The sequence below is a fragment of the Urocampus carinirostris genome, chromosome 5 (assembly GCF_059441175.1).
Source record: "Urocampus carinirostris isolate Australia breed hairy pipefish chromosome 5, RoL_Ucar_1.0, whole genome shotgun sequence".
NCBI classification, from domain to species: Eukaryota; Metazoa; Chordata; class Actinopteri; order Syngnathiformes; family Syngnathidae; genus Urocampus; species Urocampus carinirostris.
The window spans coordinates 12,286,877-12,310,182 of NC_142353.1; the positions used below are offsets into that span (position 1 = coordinate 12,286,877).

The following is a 23,306-nucleotide window of genomic DNA, read 5'->3' on the forward strand; positions in this document are numbered from 1 at the left end:
TTAAAGGTAAAATAAAGTCCTTATAATGCGTACAATTGAAGACGGCAGTTTTTAATGTGGTTTAAAATTCACCTTGGTGAGGCAATTCGTTGCCATTGAATCTCAACCAACTTTGGACCAGTCAGGTCCCCTCGGGTTACTTTTATTTTTTAAACACTTTGTTTGCGCATCTGATTTCTCCTTTGCTATTTAGTGCACCAGGGACAATGGCTCTTCTTGCCCACATGCAAGGGCATCACAGTCTCCGAGTCAAGGCGGCTCGGCGATTTGATTGACAATCCGCCGATTTTTCAAGGGCCAGGAGGAGGGGGGGGGGGCAGGTTGCGCAACTTTCTAAAGATCACGACAACGCGGGAAGCAAAACAAACGTTATTCATCTTTTTCATGCTGAATGAGGCACCCCCAGGCACATTTTTCATTTTCCTTTGCAGTATAAAGAGAGATATTTACAAGAAAACGCCAGGCGAGGTCACGCCGGCTTGCCCCAACGTCGTCTTTGTATCTTGAAAAGGAAAGGCGGCTTTTTGAGAGCGGCAAAAACGCCGGCGGCGGCGTTTGATAAGCTAATATTTTGCTTCAAACGCGGACGTTTTTTGTTGTTAACGTCGCTCGGAAAGAAAAAAGGCGTCGGATGGTTTTATTAGCATACCTAACAAAATAGATCAAAATGATTTTATTCATATTGTTGAAAATATGTGTATCGTACTGACTTATTGGTGTTTGATAATTCAAATTTTTAACGATAGTGGATGGATTTGACGATTTGCTAGGAAAGGAAAATGACGTGTATCGGAACATATCAGAACGATAACTGCGAACCCCAGGAAGGTAGCTGGCCTGAAGGGAGACCAGGGCTGGTGGTAGGGTACAACACAGACCAAATGGCTGGGGTCTTTGTCAACATCTCCAACTGGTCCCTGTCACCAGCCTGCCTTGGGACCTCCACCATCTTTCCCGTTCCATAAAGGTCATCAGTGGTCGGCCTAAATGACGACAGGCCTGTCGCACTTAGGCTAGTGGTCATGAAGTACTTTGAGAGGTTGGTGTTCCGGTATATCAAAGGTTCCCTACTTCCCACACTGGACCTTCATCAGTTTGCCCACAGGACAAACTGCTCTACTGATGACGCAATAAACACTACACTTAGTGCTGCACAGAGCCATTTAGTAAAAAAGAATGTCAGAATGCTCTTCCTGGACTGCAGCTCTGCTTTTAACACCATCATCCCGGAGATCCTAGAGGCGAAACTCTTCCATCTCCTTCATCTGCAGCTGAATTGTGGACTTTCTTTTCAACCACCTGCAGGCTGTGAAACTCGGTTTTCACAACACTTCCACCCTGACACTGAGCATAGAATTCCCCCAAGGATTTGTGCCGAGCCCTCCAATGTTTACCCTGTATACCTGCGACTGTCACCAACTAATCCCACAAACACAATTGTGAAGTTCGCTGACAACATCACCTTGGTGGGGCTTTTTTCTGATGGGTATGAGACTGCATACCGGAAGCAGGTGGAGACACTGATGACGTGGTGTTCAAAAACTAAACGTATTGACCCTTTGCACGTGACATCACATTTCCTTCTCTGGCAGAATGAAAGCCACGATGGACCGTACAGGCACTTGAGCACATGGCAGTTGAATAGACAGTTGAGTTGAAACAAATACCAATAACCAAGGCAGAAGAATATAACCAACACTTTTTACTATAGTGATTTATTCCTGTGCGGTGGGCAAGGTTCTAAGCTTGATTTGGAATTGTACCCCTTTTGATGAAGATGGAAGATGACAATGTTTATCTTCAGTCAAGGCACAACACTGGCAGGCTGGCAGCCCTCAATTCCAGAATTTCCAGCAATTTTTTTTACAAAGTACGTTTGATGGATTTCCAAGCAATTTTATGTTCAGCAGGTACAACGTTGTTGTTCCGTTTAGTTTCTACAGTCTTTCCCTCGCCAAACAACAAGCTTCTCCTCCCACGATCTCCATTTTCAATTACCTCTTCTATTCAACTTCACCCTCTCCAAGACCTGCCACTGCAACCACCTTGTTCGGTTCATTCTTCATCCCAAGATCGTCCGCTCAAGCAATCCTTTGAAAGGTACTCCTGGATCTCCCCTCAAGATTTTCATTACCCAAAGACCCTCCCCCTTCTAGTTTCCCATGCAAACCTCCACCTCAAGATCTCCTCCTAAGCAGTTCCTGTCCCACACCACCTTCAGTAAAGTTTTTTTTGTTGCTGTTAAATAAATGCCCCATGGTGGGGTTTGATCTCATTCGTTGTATCCGTCTCTTTATGTCCTGCATTTGGGTCTGCCTGATATCTCGGGACATTTTGTGATATTTTTACAAAAGATCTTTCCACGAACCTTGTTTTGAAACCATAATTGAGGAAAAAAAGACAAAAAGACCCTAAACACTGTTAAGTAACTGTGGGTGGGAGATTATTGGTATATTTATATGGATATGAGACACAGGCTCTGGCATTATTATTATTATTATGATTAGATTTGATCAAATTATCAAACATTACAATATAAAATGCAGGTTCTGTGGTTTTGTTGAATTTTGCCTTAAAATATATGGCGTGGCTCTGCAACTAGCAAAAGCTAGCTAGCTTATCCTGCAACTAGCCAATGCTAGTTAACTATTCACTCTCATAAACTACAACATTTATGAAAATGCTTTAAACACAAAATGTTACAATAAAATTAAGTCGTCCAACTTTCTGGACATAAACGTGGCAAAACTTCAGCTGGGAAAACACAATGGAAGGAATTCTGTATTGTATGTGACATTGTGAGAGCTGGTGTCACAACACGGTGTTCGTTCATCCGCGACGCCGCTGCTGGGACCGCCGAGGGACCTCGAACGCACCCAGGACAAGGCTCAAACGCTGCCATTGCTGTCATGTCGCTCGTCAATCTCCACAACGTTCGTCTCGGGATAGAAAAGTGGCCGCGGGAACTCGGGGACAGGCATTGACAAAGATAAAATCAGGGACAAGCGATACCGGGGGGTTAGGGGGCACACGGTGGCAAAAAAGAATCTTTTCCATTGTTTTTTTTTCTTAATTGTCCTTTACGCGATTTTTACTACTTTAAAATGATTGAATGTTACAACATGGCCTTGCCAAATAGTGAGCCATTTGGTTATTTTTTTTAATTTCATTTAAAATAATTCTTAAAATATTTCTTAAAACAAGAAATCAATTCGGCCCGATCTTGCCAAATAGTGAGACCTAAAAAAACTAGCATTGAAGTAGTGTCCTAATTTCTTGGCAAATAGTGACACCTCAAAGCCAAGTCGAATAGAAGTGCTGGCCTGCTGACCTTGCCAAACAGTGAGTTAAAGACAACACGAACCAAACAACTTCAATAATTTATGTTTTTTCCCCCCTGTTATTACACCCATTCCCTGATTTCAATGCACAACCACCGATGTATTTTTCAGCTGCTTCTAAAAACAAACACACTCAGCTGGTGTCAACCACAGCTCACATTGTTGCCCTCACGAGAGCCGGTGCGCCAACACGTACCAGAATAAATTTATAGGTGTTGCTAAATTGTGAGCTGGGGGAAATATGAACATACATGCCAAATTATGTGCACACATGCAACGCACACCCAACACACACGCAAGACACACGCAAGACACACGCAAGACACATGCAACAATCACGCCGTTAGATAATGATCCTAATCCGTCCGTCTCTTACGTGGACAGAGTTCATATGAGAGTAAATCCGGTCGCAAACAATAAACCCCTCCCAAAAAAGGGGAATACAATCGCGCTACTGCCCATTTGTAAATTGCAATTATACGCCGATATCCCACCACCCCGCCCCCCAGCTCCAATTTTTAATAATCCTAACACGGTGTCTATAAATCAAAGCGGCAGCACAGGGAATAAACAAGAGATTGCCGACTTATCTGTGGATTACTGTGACAATTTCTGACGGTAGGTTGGAGTGGAATTCTGGTATATCAGTGTGGGGGTGGCTAACTAGGCACCACCAAAGCGGATTAAGGTGAGGATATATCAAGGTGTGGTCAAAGTATCACATATTTTGTTTCCTTTCAAGGAAATCCTTCACACAAACACTCAATTGGGTGACGTTGCACTGGGTAAATAGTGAGCACAGAATACTAGCAAGTGAAGATCGAGTTGGCATTTTGTGTTGGGACCTTGCCAAATTGTGAGAAATCATTTAATAAAGTAGACCAGGGGAACATATGGCTTGCGAGCCAGATACGGCTGTTTTCATGAGTACATCTGGCTCTGAGATCAAATTTCACTCTGTTTCGCTTTATTTCCAAGTTTGCAAGCCGATTTTGGTTTGCGTGTAGTCAGAACAACAATGATTTCGCCAAAGCTTCTGTCTGGTATATAAAGGGAACAGTTACAGTCAGCGTGTCATACCAACAGACCCCATTTTGGCTGTACGTCGATAAGGAATCCTTACACCATATGATGAAAACCCACAGAACAAACTGCACACACTCATAAATACCAGCCGAGCGCCAAGAGCAATTTGATTGGGTCAGCAGAGGGGATGGGCGGAGCCATGCACACGCGCACACACTCTCTTCTCTTTCTTGCCCAGTCACGTCTCCTCCAAAGGTAGACACGTCAGTGGAGCCTAACTCACTGGTTCATCACCACCTGCCAATTAACCTGAAATGCATGTTTTTAGAATATGGGAGGAAACCACATTGCCAGAAGGAAGCACACGCATGTACGGGGAGAACATGCAAACTGCACAGGAAGGCTGCTGTTGCTGGAATTGACCTCTGCACTGTGGGGCTGCGTGCTAACCACCCAACCCTGTTTTTATGTGAACATATTCTTAAACGTCTCTTTTGAACTGCACAATCCTTTTATTAAAAACATTTGAGAATTTTTCTTGACTGTGGTTGTGGCTCAAAACTACGTAGGGGGGTGGGTCATGAACTCAGACCAGTTGAAAATCAATAGAATATACTGGTAGTGAGCATTGACTATTAGCATGTAGCATTTGCTAAAACGTGGATCACTCCTTTGCAGTTTGTGTTGCAAGCATTCCAAATAGTGAGAAAGGATTTGATAAAAAGGACTGAAAGTCTAATGAACTTGCCAAATAGTGAGCAGTGAATATTCACATACTGTATACAGCACTTGCTAAAAAGTGAAGCATCAGTTGACATTTGTGTATGGATCCTGACAAATATTGATACAAGAATTATTAGAATGGCCTCAGGGTCGGATCAACTTGCTAAATGGGGAGCAGTAAGTATTAACACCTGCTAAAAAGGGAAGCTTGAGTTTACATTTAGTGTTGGCAACTTGCCAAATAGTAGGAAAAAAATGTAATAACAGAGTAACGTTCCTCTGAACGTAGTAGTAAGCAGTAAATATTAGCGAGTATAGCACCTGTTAAAAGTCTTATGACTTTGCCAAATAGTGATAAAATAATTTAGGGAATGGAATAGAGTGAGCGGCATTCATCCTGACAGTGAAAGTGGCACCCAAAGAGCAACGGCGACCCCCCTACCCCCTTCACCCCCTGGGTCTCGCTCACAGCTCGGCAGATTGCTCATAGCAGGTGGTTGTAAGAGTGACAGGGCGGCTGCAGGGAAATAAACACATCAATGTGTGCTGACAGGCCCGTCCACGTGTCCGACCTTAACACACTCGCCGTGTCAGACGTCTGGCCTAAAAATAAAATCTGGATTTTGTCACTCAGTCTGGATGATTACCGTTATTTTCTAGGTTTATAAAGGCGCAGCTTTAAAAAAATCAGGCTATTGTAAAATATTTTTGTATAAAAGGAGCACAAATTGAAATTGAATTGATAAGTCTAAACTAAAATGACTCATGTCGACCCGGACATTGGAGTCATTTCATCATATATATATATACATATATATATATATATATATATATATATATATATATATATATATATATATATATACACACATATATATATATATATATATATATATATATATATATATGTTTGAACTCAGTTGGGCATTATTAACACATACTTAATAGAGAACGGATTTTATTTTAATCTTTTTATGATACCTAAAATCAGGCACACTGCCTTTAAGCTACACATTTTTTTTATATATTTAGGTTATTTTGGTATGTGTAGAATGGTATGAAAATAAAAACCATTACTATCGGAAGAAATGTTTCAGTACTTGAACAATTTAGTGTTCGTACACTGATCCTAAACAGATTATGGTATCGCTGAAAAAAATCTATCCAACCACCATACTTTCAAAAAACCAAGAGCGTAGCGAGTGCTTGGGACTTGTTGCCGATCTCAGGGGAAGTCGTCGGCGTTGAACTACTGAACTCTCTCGGGCTTCTTCCGTCAGCTTTTTAACCGTCGGCTTTAAAAGGGCTTTCGGCGTTCAGCCTGAAGAGATTTACTTTTGTTTCTCAAGGATATTCAACCAACCGTCGTCTCCCGAGAGCTCCGGTTGTCCAACGATTGAGCTGTCAGTGCTTTGATCGGAGCGAAAAATTTCATTTAATGCTTTAAACTTCCTGTAAAATTCTCCCAAAATCCCAATCCAAGACGTTCCGAAAGTCAATTGAATACTGTTTTTAAATCGTTTAGAGAATATGGACAGTTTTGGTCTCTTTTGACCAGTAACTCTGAAGTTTTCTCCGAAACGGAAATAATCACTTGCAATCCCTTGCTTGCAGATGAGTGTTACATTGGCGTCTTCCCTTGAAAGCAGCTGGGACAACAGAATAAAGCCATACCTGGTCCTAGGTCAAATTTGATTACAATCAGAAAAACTAAACATAGTATTTTACACATTTTTCTAAAGGTGTGCCGAAGCGTTTCAAAAAGTGGCCATTTGTAGACCACCAGTTTACAGCTGTAAAACCATTGCAACCGTGTATTTGACTTTGGCCAATTTTTAGATATTGTGAAAGAGTTGTAAATGTTTGACATCTCTTTCGAGAAGTCAATCACTGACTGTTGACACTTGCAGGTGCTAATCAGGTGTAACAATGAATCCCAGGTTACATTATGCACATTTATTTTCGGCTCTGATTTCGATAAACCTCCAAATGACATAAATCTACGTTGTGACATTCACTGGCTGGGCAACTGAGTGGTTAACACATCTGCGGCACAGTTCTGAGGTCATATGTTAAAAAGAAAGAAGAACTTTAAAATATCAAAACATGCCTTTGTAAATTCATGTTTTTGTTATAATATTTTTGATCTTAAGTTTGTATTTTTCAAAGTTAAAGAAATAAAAAATATTACAAATAATGAATACTTCTAATGCAGCACAGTGGCTGAGTGGGTAGCGCATCCGCGGAACAATTTTGAGGTCATGAGATCGAACCTTCTTGTGTGGAGTTTGCATGTTCTACCCGTACTTGCGTGGGTTTCCTTCGGGTACTCCGGTTTCATCCCACATTCCAAAAACATGCATATCAGGTTAATTGGCCGGTCCAAATTCTCCCTAGGTATGAATGCGCGAGTGAGTTGTCTGTCCCTATGTGTCCTGCGAGTAGATGACAACCAGTTCAGGGTGTCCGTTGCCCTTTGCCCTAAGTCGCTGGGATTGCTCCAGCATGCCCGCGGCCCTACTGAGGATAGGCAGTGCAGATAATGGATGGATGGGATGGATTTCACTGGCTAACTGATGTGTCAGTCATCATTTTAATCGGTCACTATTGACTGAATATTTTTTAAGTTAAAGCAGGTCATATCGATTTTCTCAATACAAGCATTCATAGGCTATTATTACAGGATAAGGAGGACCATAAAAAAGCTTGCAATTGGCCAAGAGTGGTGTCAATCAAAATGTCAGAGGCTAATGGCGTCTGAATCATCTCACGAGTTTTTTTTTTTTTTACTTTTAAGAGTAAATTATGGGGCGAAACAGAAACATTACAACAAGGATTGTCAACCAGTGCAGAAATGCTTTTAGGTGACTTTTCGGCATTTTTGTGAAGAATCGTTTCATGAGTGGAATACTACACAACTTTTTGTGTGAGTTATATCAAACTTAGCATTTTCGGGTTACTTATTTCAGCCTGATCATGATGTTTTTGTGATAACTATATTATGAAATGGTATTCAGATCTTAAATCCCAAGAAGTTAAAGATGTATTTCAGTGTCTGGTGACATCGTCAAGACTCGTCTTTGTTTATCACGAGTCTGACGGCCTGCCGGTGGACCGTCGGAATATTAAGTGGTTGACAAAAGATTTTGTTCTCTGATGTGAAACTTGGTAACCGCGTCCATCGGGTTTTGACTTGAAAATATAAAAAGATTAAATCAAGAGTGTCAAGCCTATTTTAGCTCAGGCGCTAAATGGTAGAAAAACCGGACTAGAAAATTAAGGGCAAAAATAGAGTGCCTTAACTGGGAGGCTTGGGGTCTTTCTGGAGGCTCACGATTAAATGATGATTCGGCGAAATAAAATCTAATTATAAAACGATTGTTTAGAGTTTATTTTCCTCAGTAAGATTTAATCTCTTGTAGTGTTTATCAACTATGCATTTGTTAGAGGAAAGCAAAACAAACATTACATTAATTTTTACGACAGTTTAATTAACTTGGGGAAACTCATGCAGACTAAAAGGCACCAAAATAGCACACAAACTCATTTTAATCATTGACTTAAAGATTTAGAAGTCTTTTCATTTTGTATGAAAATGTTTACCTAGATATATATGCAGTGTTCATTTTACCTGTAAAAAGTGATGGGTCCCGGGAACTCGCATGTTCAAAAATCTATGGGTCCCAACAGATATCTATGAGTCCCCAAAATTTAGTGTTATATTGAAATTGTAAATCGGCGACAAACATATAATATAAATCTATATATTCATTCAGTTTTAATCATCACCGTTTATTGTTAATACAAATCAGTTATCACTTTAAGAGTTTTCAGTTCACAACAATATTGTATATTATACAAAATAATATTGCTGAAATAATTATATTAATCTATCTATATCAGCTCGGTAGCCTAGATGGTAGAGCGCCCGCTCTGAGACTGGGAGGTCGCTGGTTCAAGCCTCGGCCGAGTTATATCTAAGACTTACAACGTTGGTACTCATTGCCTCCCTGGTTGGCGCTCAGCATTAAGGGTTGGAATTGGGGGGTTTGGTCACCTAATGACTAAAATGGCTGCGCCCTGTTTGGCTGCGGCTGCATCGGCTCGCTACAGTTCAACAGTACGGGTCAGGTGTATCGACATTTCGTTCTGTGTGCATGGTTACAAAGAATGACAATAAAAGTAAATTCTTCTTCTATATTTTCATTCAGTTTTAATCGTCACACTTAATTGGTAATACAAAGCAGTTATCACTACAAGAGTTTTAAGTTCACAAAAATATTGTACATTATACAAAATAATATTGCTGAAATATTAGTCTATATATTCATACAGTTTTAATTATCACAGTTAATTGGTAATACAAGGCAGTTATCACTTCAGGTTTGCATTTCATATATTCTTCGTGGTTTATCGTCCCGCCACAGTTGTAATGCCTTCTCAAGGTCCAATTGCAGCAACGGAATTTTCATAGCTAATTTGTGGTTTTCATTGTCCTGGTGCCGATTGAATGTGCTCTTCTGAAAGTTCGTATTGCGAAATGATTTATGCAATCCAGTTTTTTTGTCACGCTGGGTCCACGCATCACAGAACATGTAGCCTCCATTATTATCCTCCTCATAGCGTAACCAGGAATATAATTGAGTCCATTTTGGCAGAAAAGTCCTTTTCTTGCTAGGAGTATTCTTTTGTTTATTTTCTTTCGCTTCAACACACGTGCTTTCCTTGCCGGAATTATTGACTTTGTTATCACTCTCTGCATTATGTTTCGACTTATTACTGACACTGATAAATCACCAATTTTTTGTTGATTTTTACCTAATACTGTTTTTTCGGAGGCATACTTAACCTTCACTCGACGACAAGAACCACAACAATGACGTAATCTCGAAGCAACAAAATCCCGTTTGCCGAGATCGGCTTGCAAACGAAATCTCGAACCGCGAGACCAAAACAACAATGGCGGATCTGCCTGACGAAAAGTTTGGAGTACGATAAATCTTTGTTAAAAAAAAAGTCATCGGGAAATAATGTCAATTTTGGGTCAAAAAACTTGCGTCCCCGGAACGCACGTTGATTCGACACTATGCGTCCCCAGCAAAAATGATGCGTCTAGGATGCGGGAACACGGGCAAACGAGAACACTGTATATGGGAAGACTACAGTACTGTTATATAAAGGAGCAAGAGCTTCTTTAAACCCAGGTGCTATATTCTTGAATTTAGCATTTTTTGTATTGCCTTAAGGCCTTAATGTGAAATATTTGACCACTAGATGGCACTGTTTTGTCTGTTACGAGCGAGGACCAGTGATATACGGCAGAACGTGGCGGCAGGATGCTGCAAGAACACCTAGGATTTAAAAAAACATTTACATTGGTTTATGTATTTTTGCCCAGTTTTTAAATCAATGCGTTTTTCTTTTTTTACTGGAAGTTTTTTTGTACAACCAGAAGGCACTAAATATGACACACTGTCCCTTTAAGCACGTCTGTGACTTTGGTTTTTAGTAAAATAACGATAGGTGGGTTCCCTCAGTGTTCTCTGGTTGATTAGTGGTAACCAGCAAATACAGCTACGGTGGGTGCCTTGTGAGTGGCTTTGGCATGCAGTTACAGAGAGCATTTTTAAAACTGCAAGTCACTGATGCAAGGTAGCCAATTTTTCTCTTGTGCTTCTCTCAGCATTGTCTCGCCAGCCACATACAATGATGCGTTGCCCTCAAGAATGCTAGAGAATGGAAAAAGCAGAAAGGCTTTCAACATAACACTACACAAGCTCTTTTACGTATGCATACATATAAAACCGCGGATTTAATGATGCGCAGGTGAAAAAGTGAACTACTGTTTAACCTATCAGAGTGCACTATGCAATTCAGTGTTGTGGCACCGTAAAAACTATGCGATGAAGAGGTACTGTCAAATGCCTTTTCATTTGTCTTTGTACCACTAGTGGTTTAGAGGTAACATGAAGGTGCTCTGACTACCACCACTTAGGTCTAATCACCATCAAATACAATATTATGCCATCTGAATTAGTGCCATATACAGTAAATATGCTTAAAGGGACAGTGTGTTTAGTGCCTCCTAGTGATACGATAAACTATCATTGAGTTAAAAACATCAATTTGAATATTAGGCAAAAACACAAGACCTATCATACCAATGTCAGTTTTTATTTAAAATAATTAAATTACATAGTCGAATGGATACTTTAGGTCTCCGCCATTCTTGTCTGCTGTCTCGTTGCTTGCTGTGGCACTGGTTTTTGTTCGCATAAGACAACAGTGTCATCTAGTGGTAAAATATTACACACTAGGGCTTTAAGTGCATTGATATTTACCCGTAAACATGTAAGCTTTGAAGGATTTTATATATTTGACTGTAAAGGATTTTATACGATTGAATACAAATTACAATTATTGCAAAAGATATTCACTGACTGGGCTGTGGTGCGAGGTCAGGGGACCCTGAAGGAAAATGGTGTTTACAGGAACAGCTGGAGCGGGACACACGGCTAGTAAGATAATCAGCACATCCAGACGCTGTTGATGCAGAAAGGCCCTATTGACGTACAAATGCTCAGTGTTGTTTTAAATACCCCAGACATCGGGACGCTCTTCTACGAGATGGTGAAGCCCAGGGGACTTCCTTCGCGCGCCCGTGGGAGGGGTCAGCACGCCATTATGCGTGGAGAAGATGGCCAATAGGAATAAGCTAAAGGACTTGAGAAAAAGGCTTCCTAGATACTCCAACGTCACTAATTCGGCCGTTTTCGATGGTTACATTTTTAGGGAAAATAAATCTGCCCCCGTGTGGAAATGTCGGCTTCCTGTCCATCTTTTCCCTCAAAAAACGAGTGCAATGAAATGATGAAATGATCTGCATTTATATAGCGCTTTTCAAGTCAATGACTTCCCAAAGCGCTTTACAGTGTGCTTCACATTTCCCAATAGCGGCCTTGTATTGCAGCCATGTAAGACGCTAACCTGCTTATTAGGGGTTTTAGGGGTTCAGTGTCTTACCCAAGGACACTTCGACATGTAACACGGACAAGCCGGGATTCGAACTCAGATCCCTTGATCCCAAGACGAGGGCTCTATCTCCTGAGCTACTGCCGCCCCCCGAGTGCACTTAAATTGTTGGGTGAATGTAGGTTGTGTTTGGTAAATGGAGTCAGATAACTAGTTCGAACAATTTGGTAAACGGTACTTTTTGATATTTAATTCCAACAGCTTTTACTGTGGTCTCTGGCATCTTATTGTTTAGTGTGCCTTATGTATAAAAAATAGGTGACAAAAGACTATCTTTCGAGGGGTCCGCCTTATAGTACGGAAAATACAGTTTTTGACCAATTCGCTGTTCTAATTACCCACATCTCTTATCTCTTACACGCACCAATTGTTCCGCCTTCCGTAAAAAAAACAAAAACTAAAGGTGCGTGTGACATCCCCGTAAAATAGAAGGTAAACATATGCGTCTTTAGAAGAGCTGTAAGCTTTGATGAGGTTGCCAACTGGCAGCATTACGAGGCCGTATCATGGCGCCGACCTCATCGCATTGACACTTAGACGGTCGACACCAACTGAGCCTGGCACTATTTTTACATTTGTTTTTCTTGCATTTGTGAAGTGTCGCACAACCATGGAGAAAACAAAACGTTTGGTACATTTGGTTATAGGGAATCGTAGTCATTATTATCCTAACTCTACAACATAATGTCACATTTGTCAGTGGGATTTAAAAACACACAATTAAAAAGGAATAATAAGAATGATATTTAGTCATTTGGAGCAACACTATTTTCAGAAGAATTCTAAGCGGAGCAGTACAAAACGGTTTTGGATTTGGAAAAAAAACACGAATCAACAATAACAAAATTAAGAAGAAGTAGAAAATAAGTAACAAGAAGAAGAGGAAGAAATGGAAGAATGAAGATGAGGGAGAAATGGGAAAAGAAGATGACACAGAAGAGGGAGAAGCAGAAAAAAAGAAGAGGAAAAAGAAGAAGTAGAAGAAGAATGAGTGCTCAAAGAAGTAGAGGATGAAGAAAATGGAGGAGTAGAAGAGTAAGAAAGAGCAGGGGGGGATGTGGAAGAACAGGAAAAGGAAGGAGTGAGGAAAGGAGGAGTGGATGAAGAAGAACAGGGAGACACAGAGTAAGAAAAGAGAAGGGAAAGTAGAGGAAAATGAAGAAGAATTGGAAGAAGGAAAATAAGAAAAAGGAAAAATAAGAAGAACAAGAAGTAAAAGAAGAAAATAAGAAAAGGAATAATAAATACATGAAGAAAAGAAGAATCATCTGAATAAGCAGAAAAAAGAACGAGTTTCCATACGAAGGATTATTTAGTGATTTACAGGCAAAACGGGGGTTTGCTGGTGTGACACCCTGACTGTAAACCGTGGTTAAAATTGTGTCCTATAGGTACTTGACCGAACACATTACATGTCAGCATTGTTTTAACTCTGCACTGAAGGATTTTATCCATTGGGCTATAAAGGATTTTATATGATTGAATTTAAATTACATTTAATGCAAAATATATTCAGTGACTGGGCTGTGGTGCGTGGTCAGGGCACCCTGGTGGAAAATGTTGTTTACAGGAATGGCGGGAACGGGACATACGGCTGATAAGATAATCAGCACATCCAGACGCTGTTGACGCAGAAAGGCCCTGATGACGTAGAAACGCTTGGTGTTGTTGCGAGAACCCCAAACATCGGGACTCTTCTACGAGATGGTGAAGCCCAGGGGGCTTCCTTGGCGCGCCCATGGGAGAAGTTGGCACGCCATAATGCGGGGAGAAGATGGCCAGCAAGGAGAGAGCTTAAGGACTTCAGAAGAGGGCTTACCACGGACTCACACATTGCATCATTTTGGCTCTGCATGTACAGTATAACTACGGCTTATCGATTAGCAATTTTAAAAAGTATCACAGGTCCTATTCTAACTCCAAGCCTTATGTAGTCATGAGAACCGGTTCCCAACCCTTTCTCCAGAACCCAGAACGATGGCCTGACAGAGGATTGCATTAAATCAGGTGCCTTTACAAGCACGGCACAAGAGGACTTGCCTAACGTAGGAACTCCATCTAGGAGCCAACAGGTTGTTTGTCACGGTTGCCATAGCGCCCAATTGGTCTCCACTGTGTGGCGCAAGGTTCTGTCACAGTTGCCACGGCGCCCAATTGGCCCCGCCCATGGATACCATCTGAAAGGCGTTGACCGATTGCTCCCTGACTACTTAAATGCTGCCTTGTGAGTCGCCTGGTGTCGGAGCATCAGCGAAACTCCTGCTAAACTCTGTTGTGATATGTCAAGCCCTGTGAATCCCCGTTTTTGCCTGTGTTTTTGTTCTTGTTTTGCCAAACCTGTGAATCCCCGTTTTGCCCGTGTTTTTGCTCTAGTTTTGCCAAGCCCGGTGAATCTCCGTTTTTTTTCTGTGTTTTGCTACTGTTTTGTTCTCACCCCGATTTGTTTGATTTTGACCACTTCCTCGTTCCGATCAATCTACTTCCACGACCAACGATCCCCGGATCAAGTGTGCGCTCATTCCTCTTCTCCCCAATAAACTGTGAGTAACGTTACGCGAGTGTGTTCTGCTTCCTGTTTCCTAACCTGGTTTGTGACATTGTTATGTTTTTGTTTGAGAGAGAAGAGGACAGAGTGGAAGAAGGACAACAAAAATAGAAGAGAAAAACAACATTACAAAAAGAGGATGACAAAATAGTCCAACAAAAAGTAAAGGGATGAAAAATATAGTGGAAGGAAAAGTTAAATAAGAAAAAGAAGAGGAAGAAGCGAAGTAGAAAGAGAGATGGATTAAGAAAGAGAAGAGACAAAAAACAGACGACACAGAAGAAAATGACAAGAAGAGACAGTTGGAGAGGAAGAAGTACATGAAGGATAAGTAGAGGAAGATGAAAAAGAGGCAGGAAAAAAATAGAAGGAAGCGGAGGAAGAAGAAGAGTAAGAAACCTAGAAATAAGAGGAAAGGGGTAGAGGAACAAGAACAGGAAGACACAGAAGTTGACAAAGAACAAGAAGAGTCACAGGAAGAGGAAAACAAAAAGAGAAGAGAGATTGGGAAGAATAATAAAGAAGAGGAAGAAGTGGAAGAATAGTAAGAAAAAGAAGAGGAAGAAGAAAAACTGTGAGCATAAGTGGAAGGAAAGGAAGATGAATAACAAGAAAATAAGAAAAACATATTGGGCGGCATGCCAGTTGAGTGGTTAGCGCGTCCGCGGCACAGTTCTGAGGGTTCAAATCCAGCTACCAGCTTTCCTGTCCAGGGTTTGCATGTTCTCCCCGTGCTTACGTGGGTTTCTTCCGGGCACTCCGGTTTCCTCCGACATTCCAAAAAATTGCATTTCAGGTTAATTGATTTGTCCCTAGGTGTGACTGAGTGAGTGGGATCATGGATGGATGGATGGATGATAATATTGATTTCAAAGTGCAAACATTTGTACACTATAAGCCAACAATGTTGCTCATCTTACTTATTCGATTACTTTTTTGACTCTTATTTTCGAGACAGTTAAGCTTTGCGATAACGCCGGAAGATCTTGAAGGTTGCTAGGCGGCCATAACCTTTTCATGCTGAGAAGAAGCCGTGACCCCTTCCTGTTGACGTGGCTTATCAATGCTAACGCTGCTAGCCTTGACCTCCATTAACACTTCGCGTTAGCAAGTACAGTGGAGACCAGTTCTCCACATGAAAATCAATCTCTCTTGAGAAGTGGAAAATGTCAAGAAAATTGATTTAGTTGGGAGAAAAAAATGGTCAGAAATACATATTTGGTCCAGTTAAAACCAGAGATTCAATGCATAGCTTTGCTAGCTACATCAAACTCCTTTTCTTCAATGTATTTATTTATTTTTACTAACCCCATTTTCCAGACTAGAAGTTGCAGTTTTTTCATAGTTTGCCTGGAATTATGGTAACTTAAACTTCCTTGTACGTGAAATGATTTACATTACGCATTATTATATCATTGAGTTTTGATTTTTTTGTTACCGGTACTGCATATAACTTCACATGTTATTTTCACACTAAACCACACCTCGTAACACTAGACTTTTGTTGATAATTTGTCAGGACCAGAACGGGAAACAGGAAGCAGAAACCACTCGCGTAACGTTACTCACAGTTTATTGGTGAGAAGAGAAAGGAGCGCACACTCGATCCGGAGATCGTTGGTCGCGGGGAGTATATTTGCCCGGAACACGGAAGTGGTCAAAATCAAACCAATCGTAGCGAGAGCAAAACGGGAGCAAAAACACAGGAAAAAACGGAGATTCACAGGGCTTGGCAAAACAAGAGCAAAAACACAGGAAAAACGGAGATTCTCAGGGTTTGACTTTTCAAAACAGAGTTTCTCAGCCGCTCCGACAAAAGGCGACTCTCAGGACACCGTTTAGTAGTCACAGGGAGCAATCTGTCAACGAGTTTCAGCTGGTGCCACACGGCGGGGGCCAATTGGGCGCCATGGCAACCGTGACCTAATTTTATCCTTGCCCTGTCGGGGAGGGACATTTGGCAAAGCAGAAAGAGGAAGCAGGTTATCATCCCAAGTTGGAGGAGTTGTTTACCGGCAAAATTGACCTTAATGATGAAAATTCTATTGGATTTGGATGTTGTAAGCACGTTCTTTATGCTCGAGTTATCCGAATAACTCTTAATATGTTACGCTGTTACTAATGTCTAAAATATGCGCGTAGGTGTAACATTTGTATACATGTCATGTATTTTATCTTTATCACAAACTGCCTTCCAAGAACACATGTATGTTTTTGGTGTGGGATTTTATCGAATAAATCTACCCCCAAAATGTTTTTAAATCCTTCTTTATTATGCATTTTTGGGCTGCTGTGACTTACACTCCAGAGAGACTTTTAGTCTGGAAAATACGGCAATCAATTAATTCTCAAATATGTTTATTTCTTTATTGTTTTTTCAGTTTTATGTGTTTTAATACATATTAAAGGTAAAAACTTTCTTGGATTCAAATTTGTCTGTGTGAATTAAAAGAAACGTGTTTATCGGCGCCGCATAAAGGTTAAAAAACTCCAAATCCAGGTCTGCAACTTTTTGCTATCGACTCAAATTGGCTCTCAAGAGACTTTTTAAATCTATCTTTAGAACGTTCATGTTAGCGTTGTCGCAACCCACTTTCAAGCGAATACCAGACAGAAAAAAAGACATTTTTACACTCATATTCTTGTCATAAAATAAAATCTCTAATATGTCGTCAAGGTAAACTTCCTACAAAACTTTTGATATGACAAGCTAACAGCAGCAGGTTTAGGAAAAGAACATTTCAAAAAATAGAAACATGATTCGCAGTAAAAGAAGCAAATTAGCTTTTCGTGAAATAATGCTAGTTAGTTAGCTTGATGCCAAAGCTACCACTTGGGGCAGGGGTGGGCAGTACAATCCAATAGTCACGTTCTGCCCACTAAAAGAATATTGAATGTAGTACTTACGGCAGTCTGAACAGCACATATGCTATTCCGTTCGTATTTTATTTTCTATGTCTGTGGACACTCGTGTGACTTTGTCAATGTTGCCATGCGTTTTTGAAAAATAAAAATGAATGAGTCTGTGAGAGAGACTAAACGTGTTTCCTAGCTTTCATTTATTTAAAACAATGGATATACGTAAGTGGCTTAAAAAACACCATCAGACTCATTCACCAGCCCGGTTTCTGTCCGTGGAACAAGAAAAGAAAGAAAAAAGTCCGAACCGGATGACAGGGCTGCCTCCACTCAAAGTAGGTGGCCCTGGCGTTGTGATGAAAATTACGTCTCTTTTTAGTGAACCGGCTGATTCGATTAAGCTTACTAAAAAGAGTCAGCTTAAAATTGCTTTTTTTCTTGATTTATTTGATATAATACCAAATCATATGTAATATTAGGCATACAATTATTTAAAATGAGGGGGGAGAAAGAGACAGTATAAAATGACAAAATTGAAAAAAGAAATAAAAGAAGGAAACATTTTTTAATAAAAAAAGGAAAAATAAACTGAAAAAATATGAAAGAGAAATAAAAAGAAGTATGAAGCTAGGAGGAAGAAGGAAAAACCAGAAAAGAAAAAAAAACAGGAAACGATAAAAAAAAGAGGAAAAAGCAAGAAGAAAACAAATACAAAGTTAAGAAACTTAAACAAAAGAAAAAAAGAAAAGAGGGAAATGAAGAACAAAAGAAGAAGATAAGTAAAAAAAAAAAGTCCGGGGGAAAAAGGAATAAGATAAATACAAAGAAAAAAAAGAGCCGCAAAAATGAAGGAAAAAAAAGCAAGAAGTAAAGAAGAAAATAAAAGAAAAAGAACATCCTTTTGGGGGCCCCTTGATTAGTATATTTCCGACAATAATGTAATATTAAGAAGAAAATGAATTCATATCTTTCTTAAAAATCTATCATTCCACTAAATTATAATAACTCCCTTGAACTTTGACCCTTTTTATACTGAGCAACTTTAAAGTCGAGCAACTGGAATCCGTGTCTGACACAACAAAATGTCAATTTCAAATGTTGACTTTTCATTGCAACAACAGATTAACAGAAAATTCAAATATCTACAAATCCAAAATATTCCAAAACAACGTTTATCTCTTAAATACTCAACAAATTTAAAGTCAGCAACACAGACTCCATGGACAAAACTGCTTATTGACCAATCACAAGAGGAAAAAAAAACCCGGAAGGGAGCCGACTATCTATTGTTTTAAATCAGGGGTCTCAAACTTGTTGCTTGCGGGCCATTTGCGGACGAAGGGTTGATGGTTTGAGGTCGGTAAATTTAAAGTGCTCTGTATAAAGCTATGAGACTTCAGGTTGCTAATGCTATTATCAATTAGCTTTATATTAATACTAATTAATTAGCTTTTTGCTGAACTAGCCCAGAAAAATGTGAGCTGTTAAGTTATCCCGTTAGCTTCCAAAATGTAGACAAATAAATCGAGAGTTAAGCAGTCAAGTCGAGTCAAGTCACATTTATTTGTATAGCCCTTTATCACAAAACGTCTTAAAGGTTGCTACTTTTCGCTAAATTTCTTTCCAAATTAAACCAAACAAATTCTAAGTAATATGGGATTATATTCCAAATGTTAGAAACAAATATCGGATCCCTCGTCAGTTTAATCAGTTATCAAATATTGCTGTAATTTGCACGTTAGCCAAACTTCGAAATTTCCGCAGCAAACATAGATTGTTTTTGACAAACAAACAGATAGCGTACTCATTAACTGTAATTTTATGACATTTTGGATTTTTATGGCCAGTTTCCGGCAAAAATTGTTGAAATAGTGCGTACCTCTGCCGCCGGGATGCCCTCTGGTGGCCGACACTGCAATAGCACCTCCTGCTCAAGGGAAACTTCCTTGCCTAGTGGCTCCTGTTCGAAGGACTTCTTCAGGTCTGCGGAGACAAAAATTGCAATGATTAAAACAAATGTGATCATATAGAAATTAATATTTCTCAACGATATCCAAAGTGACACGAAAGTCCTAAAGCATTGATGATTCGGTGGCTTTTATTCTAAAAGGGGCCCTGCGGTTTCGTTACCACGGCGATAACGTTGAAACCACCCAGAGACTGAATTGCACTTACATTTATGTACGCTATAAACTGACCGTTAAGTTTTCAGAAACGTACGTAAAACGTTACGATTTAATATACGAACCCCGTAGGTTCATATTTCCAAAATTGACTAAAATAAATATATCCTTTTATTAACATGTTCACATTACAGTTTTATGTTTAGTCACACAAAAATATATTCCTGTCCATCAATTGTTCATAACAAAAAATTGAAGTATGCTATAATTGTGTGAGCATAATAGCCAAGAGGCTAATATGAATCATGTAGGCAAATTTCTATCTCTGACAAAAATTAAATATAGCAAGGTAAGCTAACAATGCTAGCCAAATGTTGTTAAATTGCAAAGGGAATACAGTTTCGCGATGGCATATTAGCGAAAATAATAACACTGAAAAACAAGGCTGATTTCTATTCCTGACTCAAATTAAGTTTAGCCAGAAAAGCTAACGAGGCTAGCAACATGTTAAATTGCAAAATGAAATACAATATTACGATAGCATATTAGCCAAAAGTCCAACATGAAGAAAAATATTGCTAAAATCTATTTCTGAAACAAATCAAATTTAGATAAATAAGCTAACCTGGCTAGCCACATGTTGTTATATTACAACAGAAAATATAATATCAAGTTAGAATTTCAGCCTAAATATTAAAATGACTAAAAAGAGCGCACATTTTTATCCCTGACATGGATTCATATTATTTAGATAAGCTAACATGGCTAGCCAGGTGTTGTTGTAATGTAATATCATCCTGGCATATTAGCCAAAATACTAACACAAATAAAGAAGGCTATTTTATATTCCTGACTCAAATTGAGCTTAACAAAATAAGCTAAAAATAATATCGAACTGTTGTTAAATTGCAAAAGGAAATACAGTATCATGTTAGTATACAGCCGAGTCATACTTAAGACTTATAACATTGGTAAAATGGCGGCGCCCTCTGTTGGCTGCGGCTGCATCAGCTCGCTACAACGGGTCAGGTGTATCGACATTTCGTTCTGTGTACATTGTTACAAAGAATGACAATACAAAGGAAATTATTATTATTATTATTATTATGAAATACTAACATGATGAAAAAAATGGACATTTCTATCCCTGAGACGACTTGAATTTAGTCAAAGGAGCTAATAAGGCTAGCTGTAGTTGGTTAAATTTGAACAGGGAATGCAGTAAAGCAAAATGCTAACACTGCGAATTATGAATGTTTAATCTGTGCTTAAAACGAAAATTTAAAGAACTAAATACTACAAGTACCACTGAATTAATCCCCTCCTGTTGTTTTGTGACTACCTTGAAAGTGTACTGGCGTAGATCCCCAAAGAGAGGATGTTAAAACAATCAACTAGGAAGATGCCGTAAAAAAATGAAAGAAATACAAAATAAAAGAAATTCAAGTGGAGTTTTGCTGCCGCAGTGACGGATCACTTTTAAGCTAGCCATCAAATGCTCCAATGCATTTCCTTAAAAGGAAACATATGCGGGGATAATCTGAATAGGTGAAAATGCTTTTTTTGGGATGAAGTTTAATATTTATTAAATCAAATTGATTTGTAAAGCACTTTTCAGGCAATAAATTGCACCACTCATACAAAGACACACACACACGAGTTGAAAAAACACAAAACAAATATGAATAGAAACAAAATATGATTATAGCAAGGCACAGATTAACAATGTGAGGAAAATCACCAGACGGAGGCCTATCTACACTGATAGGGATGGCAGCAGATGGTCTCGGAATTTTCATGCGAATTAAACCACACCAATGTGACGCCCCCCCTTCAAGTCGGGCACCATCTTAAGATCTTAATTCTAATAGACAAGTGTCGCATCGTTTCTCTTCCTTTTTTTCTCTTTCACTTTCTCTCTCTCTCTCTCCCTCTCTCTCCATTGTCTCTCTTTCTTTCTTTCTCTATCACAGTCTCTATTTGCTCTCTCTCTTTCTCTATATCACTGTCCCTCTTCCTCTCTTTGTGTCTCTTTTTCTCTCTGTCTCTCCCTCTCTTTCTTTTATCTTTCTGTCTCTGTATCTCTCTGTCTCTATGTCTCTCTCACTGGTTCTCTCTCTTATTCTCTCACTTGTTCTATCTATCTATCTATCTGTCTGTCTATGTGTGTGTGTGTGTGTGTGTGTATACATATACTATTCTCCATTATCTCCCAGTTATATGCATCATTTTCATCCTTCAAATAACTGGCTGAAATCCATTAACCGTAGACAATCTCCTAAAAAAAATTGCAGAGGCTTTGTTAGTCCTTGAAAACGTGCACACACGGGCATGTGCACGTGATCACGCACACGTGTCACAACAGACGGACAAGGTGAGAGTCGGCCTGGCAACCCAGGAAAATACTCAAGGACGCACGAATGCAATGGAGAGAGTCAAGTTGAATTTTGCAGAGGATGTTGCTAAAAGTCAAGAGAGCAGCTGCACGGCGGGATAGAATGATGAGTGGGGTAGGGTAGTCGGAATTGGGGGTAGGACGCCCGCTGAGGCCAGCTGCAACCCCTGGCGCCCTCACCTTGCAAATAAAACATAAAGGATCCGCTAACACTCCTATGACGGACAACAAATACTTATTCGGCCCCTTTACTTTCAGTGCAGCAAACTCTATCCAGAAGTTCAGTGAGGATCTCTGAATGATTTAATGTTGATCTAAATGACTAACGAAAATAAATTGAATCCACCTGTGTGTAATCAAGTCTCTGTATAAAAGCACCTGCACTGTGATAGTCTCAGAGGTCTGATTAAAGCGCAGAGCATCATGAAGGACGAGGAAAACACCAGGCAGGTCCGAGATACTGTTGTGGAGAAGTTCAAAGCAGGATTTGGATACAAAACGATTTTCCAAGCTTTAAACACTGTGCAAGCAATGATATTGAAATGGAAAGAGTATCAGGCCACTGCAAATCTACCAAGATCGGGCCGTCCCACCAAACTTTCAGCTCATACAAGAAGAAAACTGATCAGAGATGCAGCCAAGAGGCCCATGATTACTCTGGATGAACTACAGAGGGCTACAGCTGAGGTGGAAGAATCTGTCCATGGGACAACAATCAGTCGCATACTGCACAAATCTGGCCTTTATAGAGGAGTGGCATGAAGGAAGTCATCTCTTAAAGATATCCATAAAAAGTGTCGTTTAAAGTTTGCCACAAGCCACCTGGGAGACACACCAAACATGTGGAAGAAGGTGCTCTGGTCAGATGAGACCAAAATCCAACTTTATGGCAACAATGCAAGAAGTTCATCACCCTCAACACACCATCCGTACAGTCAAACATGGTGGTAGCAGCATCATGGTTTGGGCCTGCTTTTCTTCAGCAGGGACACGGAAGATGGATGGGAAGATGGATGGAGCCAAATACAGGAAAATTCTGGAAGAAAACCTGATGGAGTCCGTGAAAGACCTGAGACTTGGACGGAGATTTGTCTTCCAACAAGACAATGATCCAAAACATAAAGCAAAAGCTACAATGGAATGGTTCACCAAAAACATGTCAAGGTGTTAGAATGGCCATGTCAAAGTCCAGACCTCAATCCAATTGAGAATCCGTGGAAAGAACTGAAAACTGCTGTTGACAAACGCTTGCCATCCAACCT

General features: G+C 39.9%; 1 protein-coding gene across 2 annotated transcripts in view; it reads right to left on the reverse strand.

The window, feature by feature from the left end:
• The window catches only part of LOC148365447 (netrin receptor UNC5C-like), a 245,766-nt gene that overhangs the window by 57,077 nt on the left and 165,383 nt on the right, over window positions 1-23,306 (reverse strand). For both annotated transcript variants that reach the window (XM_088335768.1, XM_088335767.1), the window contains exon 4: window positions 19,406-19,509. In XM_088335768.1, the coding sequence (XP_088191894.1) occupies window positions 19,406-19,509 (104 nt within the window). The remainder of the gene's footprint in view (window positions 1-19,405; window positions 19,510-23,306) is intronic.